The sequence below is a fragment of the Colletotrichum jinshuiense genome, chromosome 11 (assembly GCF_051148585.1).
Source record: "Colletotrichum jinshuiense chromosome 11, complete sequence".
Lineage (NCBI taxonomy): Eukaryota > Fungi > Ascomycota > Sordariomycetes > Glomerellales > Glomerellaceae > Colletotrichum > Colletotrichum jinshuiense.
The window spans coordinates 360,652-377,183 of record NC_139304.1 but is presented as its reverse complement, the minus strand read 5'-3'; the positions used below and the strand labels follow the sequence as shown (position 1 = coordinate 377,183).

At 29.8% G+C, this 16,532-nt stretch overlaps 1 protein-coding gene across 1 annotated transcript; it reads right to left on the bottom strand.

Annotated features, from left to right (window-relative positions):
- Positions 1-1,740: 1,740 nt before the first annotated feature.
- EsH8_XI_000065 (sulfotransferase family protein) lies at positions 1,741-2,497 on the bottom strand (the record flags this gene model as incomplete). Its single annotated transcript, XM_083273973.1, has 2 exons — positions 1,741-2,372; positions 2,446-2,497. 2 exons carry the CDS (start codon positions 2,495-2,497, stop codon positions 1,741-1,743), a joined length of 684 nt encoding a protein of 227 aa, XP_083120309.1.
- Positions 2,498-16,532: the final 14,035 nt, after the last annotated feature.

The window sequence follows — 16,532 nt, the reverse complement described above, 5'->3', positions numbered from 1 at the left end:
TAATCCAACAGATCGCCAAAGATGTAAAGCCGGAGACAATGCAGGTTATAAACTTTCATCCTGGTGAAGTTTTCACCGAGTCGGCAAGAAGGCAGGGATTTAGCGAAGATATCATTGAGTGGTACGACGGTAAGACACACCTATTTCGCGTTTTGATCGAAAATTAGCTTTATACAGGCGTGTTATATAAAGGAGAAAAATTAACATTACGCACAGGGGATTTAGGTGGACAGTTTGCTCTATGGGCTGCGACTCCTGAAGCTGGATTTTTACATGGTCGCTTTGTCTGGGCTGCTTGGGATGTCGACGAACTACAGTCTAAAGAGTTCCGAAAGCTTCTTGAGGATGCAAACTACTTGAAGATTGGCGTCAAGGGTTTATAAGCTTAAAAATAGAACAGTTTAAGCTTCAAGGCTAACTTCCATTAGACCCCAATAGATGTGTTAAGGATGAGACGGTGTATCGTATATCCTCTATCAACCGCTTGCTATGCCGGTTGACCGGGACTTGGTGGTGATTATGCAGTTCTGTCTTGGTCCGGCTCAAAGACTCCACGCTAGCTCTAGAGGCAATGAACATGCCGTCAGCCATGTTCATTTCACTCAACAGGCGAGCCTGTTTGGTATCACTGGCGTTGACTGCGTCGTGTTCCTATAGGATCTAATTATGTGATGGCGCCTTCTTGTAGGCAGGCGAAAAAGAACCCTTATCGTTTCTAATGAGCGATGCATCGTTTCGGATATCCATTGTCTCAACTTCCTCAACGAAGCTAACGTGCTTCTGGTCACTCGCTAGCGCAACTGTGTCGAGTCGAGCGGTCGAGGCTTGTCCAAACTCCTCGCCAGCCCCCTCCAGTTCTCTAAACGACAGCGTCCCCGGTCACATCATCACATTCAATGCTCTTCGAGTTCCTCGTTCTAGAGTAGGCGGCAGCCCCCTTCCACCCGGCGTCGCAAATAGCCACCGCCGGTCCCACGCACAAGAACTGTCAAAGAGCAATCACAGAGGCATTGCTTACGCACCTAGGCGAGGCTCGCAGTCTCAATGGGATTCCAGCAACGAAGATCACTTCGCCTGGATTTAAAGGCCCAGAAAATGTCATGGAAGTTACCGGAGTGAGGGGCAGTGTGATGATGAAGGGCATAAACGGGTCCGGCGATCAGTGGGTGGATGAGGTAGGACTAATCCACGCCGACGCAAGCAAGGATGACGATAGCCGTGCTGAGTCCGTCAGCCACATTCTTCCAGTTCTGAGACTGTCTCCTCAGCCGTGGAGATTCTTATGGGCGCCAACAGGAACTGTTTGCCCACAACCAGAGGAGACATGATGGGCGCAAGCCATGTATCAAGTTTAAAATACATCACCTTAGAAGCAGGGACACATCCCAAACAGGGTTAGCAGGACAACCTAGGAGAGTAGATAGCAGATCGCTTGAAACTATTGATAGAATGTCAATGCGCCCTCCAAGACGTTAGAAATTGTTGCGAGGAAGATACCTGTCTATTAACTACTGCCCCTCACCTTAACCTTCGCCCATTTTTTTGTTCGTTTGAAGCGTCTCGGAGAGCAGGCTTTAGTAGTATGCGTGTTCTTCATACTCGTTTGAAATCTTTTTGATCGGACTTCAACTGTCGGTTACATTATCTGGCCAAGTCGACAATCAATCGAGGTCGCAAAAGGGAGCTCAGCCTAGACTTCTCGCGCGCTTCCTCCTTTGCCGCCCATGCTGTTCCTTCTATTTAGATACTTTCGACAGCCTCCTGTGCCTTCTTTTCGTTCCTTTCCCTCTCCGCTTGCTTCTTGTACTCAACCCAGTCGTCACTCCTCGGAAACGGAATGTCCGGCACCGCGACTCCAAGAAACTCGCACAGCGGCCCCCACCCGTCCCCTGGATGAAGCTCCAAAAATGGCCTTCCGCCCTTCTTCAAAGCGCGCACCTCCTCATGGTACCGCTCGTAATACGCCTTCCCGTTTTTCTCAAAGTCGTTGTCCCAGCACGCGGCGTGGTAGGCATTCGCCAGCCCTTCCATGGGTGACTTCCTCTCGGGGTCGCGGTGCAGATGCGCGTGGATGAGAGTATCCCTCATCGACGCCTCCCAGGACTCAAGAGAGCGGGTCGTGTGGATGATGAGGCTTTCGGGGTATGCCTCGGCAAGGGCGGTGGGGAAAAGAGAGGCGGGGAAGTCGGAGACGGCGGAGAACTCGGACAGCAGGGCGTCCCATTGCGCCCGGGACCAGGGATCGGGGGGCGAGGAGTGGGGGATGTTATCGGCGATTGCGGAGATCCAAGGCTCTTGGTGGAAATTCTTGGAGACTTCCCGCATGTGGTAGACGGGGGCGATGGAGAGGTGTGCCAAGGCGTCGGCGAGGGCTGGGAGGGAAGGGAGGGGGAGATCAGTTCATGGAGAGGAGAGTGCGACGAAGAGGACTTGCGGGATGCGTACATTGGGTTCCTGTCCGGGGAAGGCCGAGGACGAGGATTTTCATTTCGGGCATGATGGGTAAGACGATTTAGTTTGCGAAGGTGTGATGGTTCACGGATAGATCTGAACGGTGCAAATTTTGGGGCTTCGGAGCACGATTTAAACCGCTTTGAACGGGTAAGGATTGCAGGAAGATGCAGAACATGCGTGGGCGACAAATGCTGTAGATTCTAGGCCCGGTTCCGACTGTCCGACTTGTCCCGGGACTTAGTGTCACGGGGCTTGCTGTGTTAGGAAGCTGGGACCGGAGCGGGACGGGTCGGAGGTTGAAGGATTCGGCGGTCGGGGCTGGCCGGGAGTCCGCTGCCCGGTTTTGTGCCGGTCGCACCCGGGGGTCTTGCTTACGCTTACGCTTACGACACAAGGAAGTGAATGGAGGTTGCGAATGGACATATCCGGGAATAAATGGGCTTCTACAATCGCCGAAGAAACTTCGGATCCAAGAGCCTATTTTCCGGGTCTGCTGACGAGGCTGCACCTCGTCTACCAGCGCCATAAAGGACCCAATTCCGAGACGCAGTTTGATGCTACGGAGGTGCTGGACTGGAAACCATCACTCTGTGTTGCAGCCGGCATTGGCGAATCGCGGTTGGAGGTGAATGTGGCTGATCGACCACAACTACATAGTACTTGATGAGGCATTGTTCAAGGCGCAAAACTCGAGGGCTGAGAAAGAGGCAGCAAGGCAGAAAGTACACACAATTTTGCTTAATTTGGGATTTATCACGTCGAGTATGGCAACACAAAAGTATGTCTCAGGAGAAGGGCCAACCAGTCAGGTATTCGTGATGGGCAAATCAGGATTGTTGATCCTGATGTGTTGAAGCAAAATGGACGATTATGGAGCTTCTCACATGTTTGTTATGCCGCAGAAGATGGGACAACAGTTAACTCCATCCAGCGCGGTTAGCTAAGACTTGTACGGCTGGTCGATGCCTAGGAAAGAACTTCTAGATTGTCAATCTAACCTTGCCTTGCCTGAAGTACCCCAGCGTCTAAATCCTTTTAGAAAGCTAGTATGTTTAGCGTTTTCGAGTTGGCAGTAATCCAGGCGACATAAGAAGCAAGTCTAGGCAGCTAAATGCGATCTTTTGGTGTGTTTACATAAAGTCTATTGAGAACACTCCAGCTTCTAGACCAAGTAAAATATCACGAAAAGAAAGATGAAAAGGCTTTACTACACATATCTTATCCTGGGGAATGTCGGTTACCAAGCTGAGAAAATCCAACACTTAATCGATATCCATTTCGTTAGTTGATATTAAGCCCGCTATTGAGGCGGCCGGTAATGGTTGCTGAAGAAGAACGAGCGTACCGACTACTCGCTAAGACCTTTCTAGTAAAAACACCTACTTCTCGTTTAGTTCTACCTGCCTTAATTTACTATAGAACCGGAAGATATATTGAAACTAATCTATCGTTGATACCACTTTCTACTACAGCTTTAAGGACGCAGGATAGTTGCTCTTCTGGATTATAGAGGGGATCAGCAATTAAACGGCAAGTGGTGGCCGCAAAAATAAACAGACGATCAGCTATATCGGCTAGTGCTATCAATCTTAAGTTACCCAGCCATATGACGTCAAGTTGCTAGGAGGGATCGTTGGATTTCCAGGTGTTCCATCGCTCCCTAGTCACCAATGATTGGTCTTTAAGAGAGATCATAATGTCTCTAGAGACAATTTGTAGCTCTATTTAGTGGAGCTTGGTTTGAAAACCCCCTTCAATGGAGCTGAGCGTATAGCGTATAGCCACCGCCAGCCTGCTAATTATAGAGACCTTAAAGTTGTAGGTCAGAGACGTTGCAAGCTTGGAGAGCAACGGAACGAATGTTTCGATATCTTCGCCGACTGAGCACTCGTCCAGTGCGTCAAGAACTAGAAACAGTGTCTCTGTTCTATAGTCTCCTATAGACGTGTCTTGCAGGCCGCTTTTGAAGCTCTTTTTCGAGCCTTGGTTTTGGCCGCTTCAGCAGTCTACTCTTGTGGGTTATACTTACTTGGTTTTGGAGTCATCGACATTTACCGACGATCGGTGTTCCTAGATATTTTATTAGCCAGACGGCTGTCTATCTCCCAACATTATTCGTTACATGGAAAAACACACACACTCATTATCTCTGCCTTGTTGTCGTTTTCTTTATACATGTTATGCCTGTCACGAATGACTCCACACTCTGGTCTCGCTGATACCTTCCTCAGCCATTACGGCGCGAGCCGTCGCCTTCTCCCCTCTGGACCATGTTCAGGCTGGAAGAAGCAGAAGCGACTTCAGGAGGCTGCGCCCGACACTTTGTTGCCGGATTGTACGGCAAATCGAGTTTGCAGGTTAGCTCCTGGTTCGGCTGCGAGGCCTTGGCTGGGATAATCTACAGACCGGAAGCCGAGCCCCGTCAGCCATCTCAACGGCGCCCAAAGGCTCCAGCGCCGTCACACAGGCTTCGACCAACTACGCAGCTGACCTGACCAAATCGGAGGACATCCACTCCGGCCTCATCAATTCGTGAGCAACCACCTAGGATTCATGAACTCAGTCCTAGTTGCTCGTGGAGACGACAACATACCAAGAAAACACCCACTGCGTGCCACTACAAATAAACCCATCTGTCTAAAAGTTCGAGACGAAAGACGAGAGAGTCTAATTGCGGGGCCAGGGTTCAAACTATTGTAGAACTCAAGGATTGATGCGATCAACGACGCGTCCCCTTTGTTGTTGAATACAGACATTCCCGGCATTGAGACTTGAACAAACAAAGACGGCTAAAAATAAAAAACATACAACACCAGGTATTCGCTGGTCGTCACCGACCCAACTACTAATCCGGCCCTCACTGGCTTATCTATGGGAGAGCGGACGGGATCCCGAGTTCTCCAGTGGGTATGGTCGTATGTGCTTGCATGATCCTGTAAAGTTGCCTAACAAGGGCTCCCCGTAGGTGGGCACTCCATTAAAGTCTTTGCGAGTGCAACCAATAAATGCTACACTCACTAAATGCAACATCAACCAATCAACTCAGGGTAGAAACAATCATCAAGGCTGTCAGTACAATCATCTAGCCAGCCAAACCACCATTCATTCAAGACTAGAACTTGGCAAATTGTCAAAGAGTATCTAGATTGGGTCCGCCTTGGGGCTTTGAGCGTGGGAAGTGCAAGAGAAGCTTGGCTCTGGCTGCTTCGTGTTAGAGTTGCCAAGAAAATAATGGCAACGTCTTAATGTAGCTGAGAAGCTTGTGACGACTATATGACTTCACATTGAACTTTACCAACTATTTCATGCTCAGACTAGCAAGAGTATAAAGAGGCTCAAAGGCTGCGGTGGTGTGCACTGAAGTTGCACTTCTTCTGCAGGCGAAACTGTGCCGGGCAGTTGTGCTTTGCATCCGTGCATCTGTGCGTAGAGTGTGGGCTCAAGAAGTGCTGAGGCTGGACTTGAACCTCTTAAAATATTATTCTGCTTGTCGATTCAGCTCAGCTGCAACCCATCTTTCTGGAAATGTTGATAGGTTCTACACCTCCTAGTGCTTCCATCTAGTTGGCAACAGCACTAAGCTAGTTCCACCCTCACCCTTCCCAACCCAAGGCGGGTTATTCACTACACTATATATGCCGCCTATATAGATCACTACAAACAGGCGCAATTACTAAAGTCTTAAACTTCAAGCGGTTAATAAGGAGATATTATTTCTTAGGGATTTAAAAACTGTAAAGCTTAATGTTGCTATTTTAGCTCTAAGCTTCTAGCTAAAGATAATAATACGAAAACAAGGCAACTAATCTTTATCTACATTTCTAATTTAAAGAAAAATAAATTTATATACTTAATGTTTTAAATAACACTAGCGATTTTAATTACTTTAAAGACGTTATAAATGCTAGTATATAGGTTGTTAAATAGATAAATGCTATTAAGTTAGGTTTCTAAATAAGTTATTAAAAATAAATATATTATACTAGTTTAAATAAAGAGGTCTATTGCTAATAGAGATATATAAAGATTAAATTAGGTTAATATAATATTTATTAAATAGTATTTAGATTTATTTTAAAAGTAAATAGTCTAAAAGCTGTATTTAATTACGAAAGTGTAAATTAGTAAATTATATAGCTAAATAGCTACAACTAAATATAGTAATAATTTAAAATAAAACCTTTTATAAACAAGAGTTTAATAAATATAATACTAAGCTATAAATTCTTAGTAGCTTTTATAAAAAAGCTAATACTTATATTAATTAATAATATATTATAATTAATTAAAATACTTATAATAAAATATAAAATCCTATTTAAACCTTATAAAAGTATTTAAAGAATACTTACTTATAGTTTATTAAAGCTTTTTTATAAATATAAATTATAACTCTATTATATTTTAGTAAAAATAATAATAAAAATAGTATAAAACTAAATATTTATTACTAAATACTGTAAATAGGCTTTAGTATATATATATATATATATACTATAAGTGTTATAATATAATAGGTAATAGATATAAAGCTAGCTAACTAGAAAGACTAACTATACTATAATATAAAATAAATATATACCACCTAATAGTATATAATTAGCCAACCTTATAGCTATCTTACTAGCTATCTAGTAAGCTAATTATATAGCCATCCTATTAGCTAACCTTAAGGCTATCTTACTAGCTAATTTTATAGCTATTTACTTAGCTAACTACTTACCTATCTTAATATATAAGGCTGCCTTTAGTGGTCTTAAGAGAAGGGTATCTTTATTAATATATATAATTTCACCTCTAAGATTACTATTTTATAGGTATCTACTATTTTAGCTTATTAATATAGTTTAAAAAGTTATAATATCTAAGCTAGATTTACTATATAGAGAAATCTAACTATATTATTATATGTAGTTTAAATCTAACAGCTAGAAATTAACTAAGTACTAGGTTAATATATTAATACCTATTTTGAATTACTTATAGTTAACTACCTTACTATATATAGTTATACTAAGTGCTGTTTTAATAAATACTTTATATATTAAACTTATAATCTTTAGTAACGTTCTATAAATAAAATAAAACTAAAGAAAGATTAAAAGACGTTATTATAATATAAATATAATATAAATAGAGTATATTAATATAATATATATAGAGTAATATAGTTAATAAGCAAGTTAATTAGATAAGAAAGTTGATCACCTAACTACAACTACACTATAATTCTAAGAAGATATTAATATTAACAACACTAAATTAATTAACGCTACTTAGAATTCTCTTCTTTAGACGTTTCTATATCAAACTAATACGTTTATATACTATATCCTGTGTTTCTATATATACTATATTGTTATTAACCTAATTTAGTTATTAGCTTATAACTACTCCTCTAATATAGTTCCTTATAAACCTATACTATTACATCCCTCTACAACTATATATCCTCTATATTAGCTATAGTAAGACTTACTTCTTACTAGAGATGTATTTTATTAGCTCTCTAATAACGGCTTAATATACTATTTTCCTCTTAAAGAGTTTTATTTTCTACCCTTAAGAATATTTTTTTTATATTATTTTAAGTATTCCTTTAAGTAATATAGTTAAGGTTATTATTAATAGGTGTTAGAAAGCTATTTTAATAATAGGTAATTTAATCCTTAATTAATATTAACTAAAAAGTTGCTTTTATTATATTATTTAGTGTTTTAAAAACCTAAAGGAGTAGTATTATTAAAAGTAATTCTAGAGGCGTTAGAGTATATAACTTAACGTCTAGCTTTAATAATATACTTTTTATACTTAAAGAGATAAACTTAAAGCCTTTAAAACCTCTTTAGATATTCTTTTCTATAAGTATTTATATAAAGGCTTTATAAAACGCTAGAAAGAAGTCTTTCTTTATAATATAAGTTATACTTTATTATATTTTATCTTTAGTTTGTTAGTTATATATTATCTTAAGTGGTTTTAAACATTTTATATTTAAAGGCTAAAGTAGATAAAATAAATAAGCTAGTATATAAAGTATAATAGTATTCCTTTTTAATAATATAGCTTAAAACCGATAAAGTAGTAGCTTTTATATCTTTTAATAATAAAGAGGTAATAAAGACCTCTTATATATAGCTTTAAATAATAATTAAAGTATTTAACCTAATTTAGGTTTATTTTATTTATTATATACTTAATTTTAGGTATTATAATTATTTAGTTATATAAAAGATTTACTTTAATATAATAGATTAAAAGGTAATATTAGCCTATAATAATAATATATAGTAAAATACTATAGCTTAATAAGCTTATAGTTTAAATAACTATAACTTAATTCTAATTTCTAGGTTATATTATTTTTATATTTAATTACCTTTTAATACTTATTATAACTATTCTAAATATAATCTAGCCTATTATAAAACTAGTCTTATTTAAGTTGTATATATTAGACTTTTAGATATAATACTTTATAATTAACGTATATATATAGTAAGTAACGTATTATAGTAAGCGACGTATATCCACCTAATTTTATACTCTTTATCTTTACAACATCTTTCCTCTATATACGACTATAGATTCTTATTTAAATAAAAGTCGTATTATCCTTATAATTAAAGCTATTAAAAAAGACCTAAAACTATCTATACGAAAAGCTTCCTCTATTTATAATATCCCTAAAGCGATACTCTGCTACTAACGTGTTAGATGACTACTACAACAAGAAACGTAATTAAAATTAATAAAGATGACTATAATAGAAGAAACTATAATTCTTAAACGAATTATCAACCTAATTAATTAAGGATTTCTACTACAACTTAACGACGTATAAGATATAGCTGATTACCTTCTTGACGAATGTAATACGACGTATATTAGACTATAATAGGTAGAGAACTTTATATAACGCTAACTATAATTAAAAACGCGTTTTTGATATAGAATCAACTATTAGAAGGTATTAGCTAAGGATCTTATAATTATATAGGCCTGGTTTACGCTTATATAAAATATAATTATAAAATATAGAATATAAGATTATAATATCTATAATTTTAATAAGACTAGATTCTTAATAGAAATACTATTATATATAAAGGTTATTACAACCTTTAACCGCTATAAAAAGCCTTATATAAAGCAGCTTAATAATTATAAATAGGTTTCTATTATTTAAAGTATATATATAAATAGCTAGGTGCTACCTCTATATATTATTATAAAGGGTAAATACTACCTCCTCTCTTAGTATATAAATAGCTAATTCCCTATTAAATAGTATATCCACCCTAACGAAAATAGATAAACTATAAATAAGATTAATCTAGATTAGTTAAAGTATTTTAATAAGTATATAAAGTCTTATATAAAAGGTGTTTTCTAGCTTTTAATTCTTAATAGCTATAATAGCTATAAATCTACTAACTTTAATAATTACTATAAGGAATAAAATATTATTACTTTCTATATACCTCTCTATTTATTATATAAGCTTTAACCTCTTGATGTTAGTTGTTTTAGTCTACTAAAGGCTTTATATAGTAAGGAAATTAAAAAGATAATATAGATGTAGATTTTATATATTACTAAAGATAATTTCTTTTTTATATTTAATACAGCTTTCTTTACTTTAATAGGCGAAATAAACGTATAAGCAGGTTTCTAATAGGCTAGCCTTATACCTTTTAATTCTAAAATTATTATTTCTTATCTAGATTTTAAGCTAAAGATGTTAACACCATCTAACTTACAGCTAAGTAGCTAAAGCTTTTAGAACCTAAAGATACTAATTATAATACGTAAGGCTGTATAAAGCTCTACTTTACTTAAAAAAAGGATTTATTAACATTAAGGTAGCTTACTAACACCTCTATATAAAGTAGTTAACTTATAAGCTAAAGGTATTAGCAAGTTAGTATATAGGTTAGCTCTTCTTAAAGCTAAGAATTATAGGCTTTATATAGTAAATAAGGTATTAAGTAAGCGCTAGAGGGTAAAAAAAAACCAACTACGTCTTAGAGGGTTACTTAATATAGCTGAAGTAGAGGCGATTTAGGTAGAAAAGGGAATTATTAATACTAAAGGTGAAAATATACCTTAGGGGGGTACTTATATAGAGGTAGGGGAATTAAGCAGGCGGTAATATAGTAATTATAGAAAGACTAGATATAACGTATAAACTTGCCAGGTAGTTTAGGAGACCTCTAAAGAAGAGGTTGATAAGTAGTTTTAATTAATTTCGTATAATATAGCTTAATTAACTTATATAAATAGTGGGAGGGTATTAGAGGGTGTATCGCTTACTATAATGCGTCGCTTACTATATATATACGTTATACTCTTTTTAAAAGTAAACTAATAATAAATAGCCTTTAGATCTTTATATTAGGCTTTTTTAGAGTTATACTTATAAAGAAAATATATTTAAAGCTCTAGTTATTATTTAATAAAGTTTAACGCCTAGTGCTTTCTAACTAGTTATATACTATAGTTAGTAAGCAGGTAATTAGCTATTTCTCTAACACTATTAATCTAGAAAGGAAATAATTATATATCTAGATTAAGAATATACTTAACTAGCTTCTCCTCTTTAAGTAGCGTTAAATTCTATAATTTAGTATAATGTTATATTATAAAGGTTTTCTATTAAGTTAGTTATATAATTTAGTAAAGAGTACTAAATAGATCTATACTACAGCTTAAATACTAAGATTTAAAGTGTTTTTTATTACTTAGACTACTAGAATTAATTACGCTTCTTTATCTAATAATAATATTCTTTATAGCTAATAGATATATATTAAAAGTAAGAAGATAGTATAATTATAGTTTAGTAATTAACTGGCTTATCTAGTTAATTTAGTTTCTAACTATGTTATATTTATATAATATATATAAAATATATTAAATATATTTATATAATAATAAAGTAAAAGTATAATATAAAAATAAATTTATAATATAGTAATTAGTTTATAATTATAGTAAAATTTAATTAGCTTTATTATAAAAATTACTATTATAATTATTTTTTAAAATATTAGTTTATTTTTCTTAGAAATATTATTTTCTTATAATATACTTTATAATAGAAGTTAGCTTACTAAGTTACTATTAATTAGCATAGTATTAAATATTAATAAGTAAATAGAAATAAGTTAAGTCTTATAGTATTAATAAATCTAAATACTTTAAATTAAAATTATAATACTAGTTACTACTAACAGCTATACTTAAAACTTATACTTTTAAATATTAAAATATTTTAAAGACTTTACCTTTTTAAACTAGATATATTAAATACTTTATATAACTTGACTTTATAAATATATTTACTTATTTACTTATTTATACTTTTAAATATATTAGCCTATATTAATATATTAATTAGTTAATATAAACTGTTTATATTAAGTGTTAACTAAGTAATATTAATAAGACTAAAATAATAGTAAAAGAAGTAGAAAGATAGATTATTAATTATTTATAGTATAAAATAATTATAAAAGTATACCTATAAACTTCTAATTAGCTAGAAAGAATAAATATAGAGAAAATAAGTATTATTATTTTAAATATTAAAGATTAAAGTTTCTAAGCATTATTGCTATAAGATTTTAATTTAAATATAATTAACTAATTTTTAACTAAATATTTTTAAACTAGTGTTAGCCTTTTTTACAATTTAATATTAAAGATATTATTCTTTTTTTAAATAAACTAGTTAACTACTTAATTATTATAATAAATAGAATAAAAAGACAATAATAATAATATATATATAATTATATATAAATCTAGTAGAGAAGTATATTAAAAAAGGCTTATATTATTACTATAAATAATCTTTAATATATTATTTTACTATATATACTGGTTTTAGTTTTCTTTAGTATATTTATAAATTAGCACCTAGTATATAACTAAATAATATAAAAGCATATTAGTAAAAATATTTTCCTTAATTATTATATATAAATAGAAACTAAATAATTATAATAGTTTAAACTAAATAGTAGGTTTAAAAATATTTATATAATTTAAAAGGTTATATATAAAGTATAGTTTATACTGATTTTCTTAAGTGGTTTAGGTTATATATATAAATAAATAAATAATTCTTTAATACTTTAAAATATTATATTATATTAAAGTGATATTATCTTTAGAAACCTACTTACGTTAGATTATTAAATAATTACAAGAAAGATACTAACTAATAGATAAAGTATATAATTACTATATTAATAATAGTAATTACGTTATAAAATGAAATTTAAAGATATATTTATATAATTTAAAACCTATTTAAAAAAGTTTATATGTTCTTTAAATTAAGTAAGTAAATATTTTATAAAACTTATTACTATAAGTATTATATTAAGTTTGTTAATTAATACTTTATAAAGTAATATAATAATAATATAACTTATATACTACTTGTTATCTAGCTTAAAGTATTATCGTTATTAATTTAAAATAATTCTTAAGATATAAAAATAATAAGCTTTATTTATATACTATTAAAAATTTATTTTTAAACTTAAAAATATAATAACTATTTAAGAAACTAATTTTTTTAATAGATATATTTACTATTATTCTCTATTTTAAAATTTATAATAGCTAGTTTATAATAGTACTTCTATATGTTTCTTTTTAGCTAAAGTAAATTATAATAAGTATATAAGTTTTACTGCTTCTTTTAATTATTTATAATTATTTTATAATATTGTTACTTTTAAGCAAGCTATATTTAAGAAATTAACATTTTCGTTTCTAATATTTACCTAGAATTACCGTCTTTATAAGTTGTACTATTTAACGCTAGTATTATTAAAGTTATTACTTTTTTACATCTTTTTTTCTTTTTAGTTATTACTTTAATACAACTAAATACTATAAAGCTAGTAAGTAAAAAGTATAATGTTTTAATAATGTTATTTTAATAAAGAATAGTTTTATAGTTCTTTTAGTATAATGTATATATAATATATTTAGTAATTAATTACTAAAAAACTTGAAACGCTACTTTTAATAAATACTAAAAATTATTTAACTTAATATATTTTAATACACCTATTAAGTATATTTTAATAATATATTAATATTTTATATTACTAGTATTATAAACTTAAAAAGAATTTTAATTATTAATTAACGTGTATAAATAGTAGGTATTTAGGAAAAATATTTAACTTACTAAATATATGTTATATTTACTTATTTATTTACGATAGGCTATAGAAATATAGAGAAATTACTAGATAGTTTAAAGAACTATTTTTAAAAAGACTTTACTAAGTTTTATATTTAAATAAAATATAAATAATAATAAATATGTTTCTAAATAGTATTTTAAGAACAATTATATATATGCTATTTAACATTTCGATTGGTTTAGCCTTTTTTTAACTATCTTTAGCTTCTAAATAATTTAATAGAATCAAGATTATATATATATTACTTTAATAAAATATATAGTTGTAATATATATTATTAAAGTAATCTATTAAAATTTTATTAATTTAAAATCTATAAACCTACTTATTAACAATAAGTATTATCTATATTAAACTATATTAATATAATAGATTAAAATGTTGGAATATTATAGTGATATATAATTAAATTATTTAACTTCATCTTATAGAATATTTAAATCCTTATAATATATAATTATATAATATTACTACATAATTTAATACTACTATAGTTCTAAATACTAGAAAGTGGAATTTTATAGTTAAATCTCTATAATAAACTTTATAAATATATTATTCTAGATGTAATATAGTATAAGTTTAATTAACTTAAATATAATTAAAAACCAGTATATTTAGATTAAAGAGTATAAAGTTATTTATTTAATTATATTTAAGTAGTAAGTTATATAAACTATATATATTTTAAATACTCTACTAAGAAGACAACGGAGTAAAAATAAAATAATATTAAAAATAATATTAATCTACCTTTAAAATAGTAATAAAGTACTAATTTACCTTACATATAAGACTATATTCTACTGTTTAGAGTTTTAAAACTAGAAATATCTATTTAACTATACTGTTTTTATATTTCTATTATTTAAATAGTAGTATATTTAACTAGTATAAAACAGGATAATACTATTTAGTAAATATATAAATTAACTAAATATAATAAGAATTAACAATATAGTATTAGTAGTATTTTTACTATATAGTAGAATTCTAAATTATATTTAAATTGATCTTTATTAAAGTGTTTTAATATTTAGAGTATATTACAAAAATTTTATACTAAATATAATTACTTATTATATATTAAAACTAGAAATTTATATTTATATAAACTTATATATATTCTAAATCTCTATATTATTTATTTAATTCGTTTAATACTTAGATGTATAAAGCATCTTGCTTTATAAAAAGAAGTATACTTAAAGATAGTACTTTATTTCTAATCTTTAAGAGTATTTCTCTAAATATATAAAAGTCTCTATATACTAGTTAAATAACTATTAAAGCTAAAATGTATATACCTAATTATATATCTATTATTAGATTTGATTTTAGTTACTTTAACTATAAATTGTATTTTTTATACTTTTAGTATAGTATTTTTAAATATTAGTATAATTAATATAATTAATATATCTAAATATAGAATAGTAACTGTTAGAATAATGTTTTTATTCTATTGAAATAATATAATATTAGTTTTATATTCTATAGTATAGATGTAACTTTTATAGTATATTACTATCACTATAAATATATAGTTTAACTATTATTAAATTATAAAAATAATCTTAAACTAAAATAAGTTATATTAAACTAAAGTTATATATATAATTACTTTATCTTACTTACAGTTAATACTTACATTATATATTTACTATACTTAAAATATATCTATAAACTCTATATATATATACTAAATGTTTAAAATTAAATAATAAATTTATAACTAGTTAGTGTAAGCTTACTATACTTAGAAGTAGAACTTAAATCTAAGTGTTTATAGTTAATATACTTATTATTATATATCTAAATAACTAATATTAAATATAAGCTTTTTTTAACTACTAGTAAGGTTAAAATAAAATAATATAGATTAATGCTGTAGTATTAAAAGTATATTTATACCTTCTAAAATATCTATTACATTGTAGGTTAAATAATAATAAAGTTAGAAAAACAATTTCTTAGAAATAGAAGCTTATTAAGCTTTAAGTTTAAGTAAATAATAAAGAAATATCTAAGTACTACCTATCTATTAAATTAAGTTAATAAGGTAATATATTAGTAATTAGATTTTAAAATTATACTATATATACTTAAAATGTAACCTAAGTTAAATAAAAAGGGTATTTAGTTTTAAATATTAAGATATTTAAAAGAAATTTAAAGACAGTTTATATTATATTATACCTATTATTATATAAAAATAAGAACTTTTTTCAAGATTTAAAATAATATTATACTATTTCTAGATATTTAAAATAGAAAGAAACTATTTATTAAAACAAGATAATAGTTTATAAATATAATTTATTAAGTCTACTAAAAAGGATTAATAATATAAACTATATTATATATATAGTTCTAATATTCTAAATATACTTTAGTTATTTCTTATGTTTTATACTTACTTTAATAGGTAGTGTTAATTTAGGAAAATAAATTTCTTTATATTATAATGACGTAGGTTTTTAAAACGTTAATAGCATAGAATTAATATATCTTTATATCTATTACTCTATATAACATTAATATATTTACTTAGTAATATATTGTTTTATATTGTAATAGATTTTATAGCACTTTTATATATAGATAGATGAAAATAATTTATAAGTAAGTGTTTATGTTTAATAGAGAAACTATAATGTAATCCTAATCAATTAGTAAATAGAGTATAAATAATTAAAACTAAAGTATAAATTAAATAGACAACAGTAAGATTAAGATTTATACTAAAATAATGCAGTATATAAATATCAAGAAATAAATATAAACATTTTTATAAAGTATATTTATAACTTAGTATTAGTTGTTGTTAATAAACTGTTTATT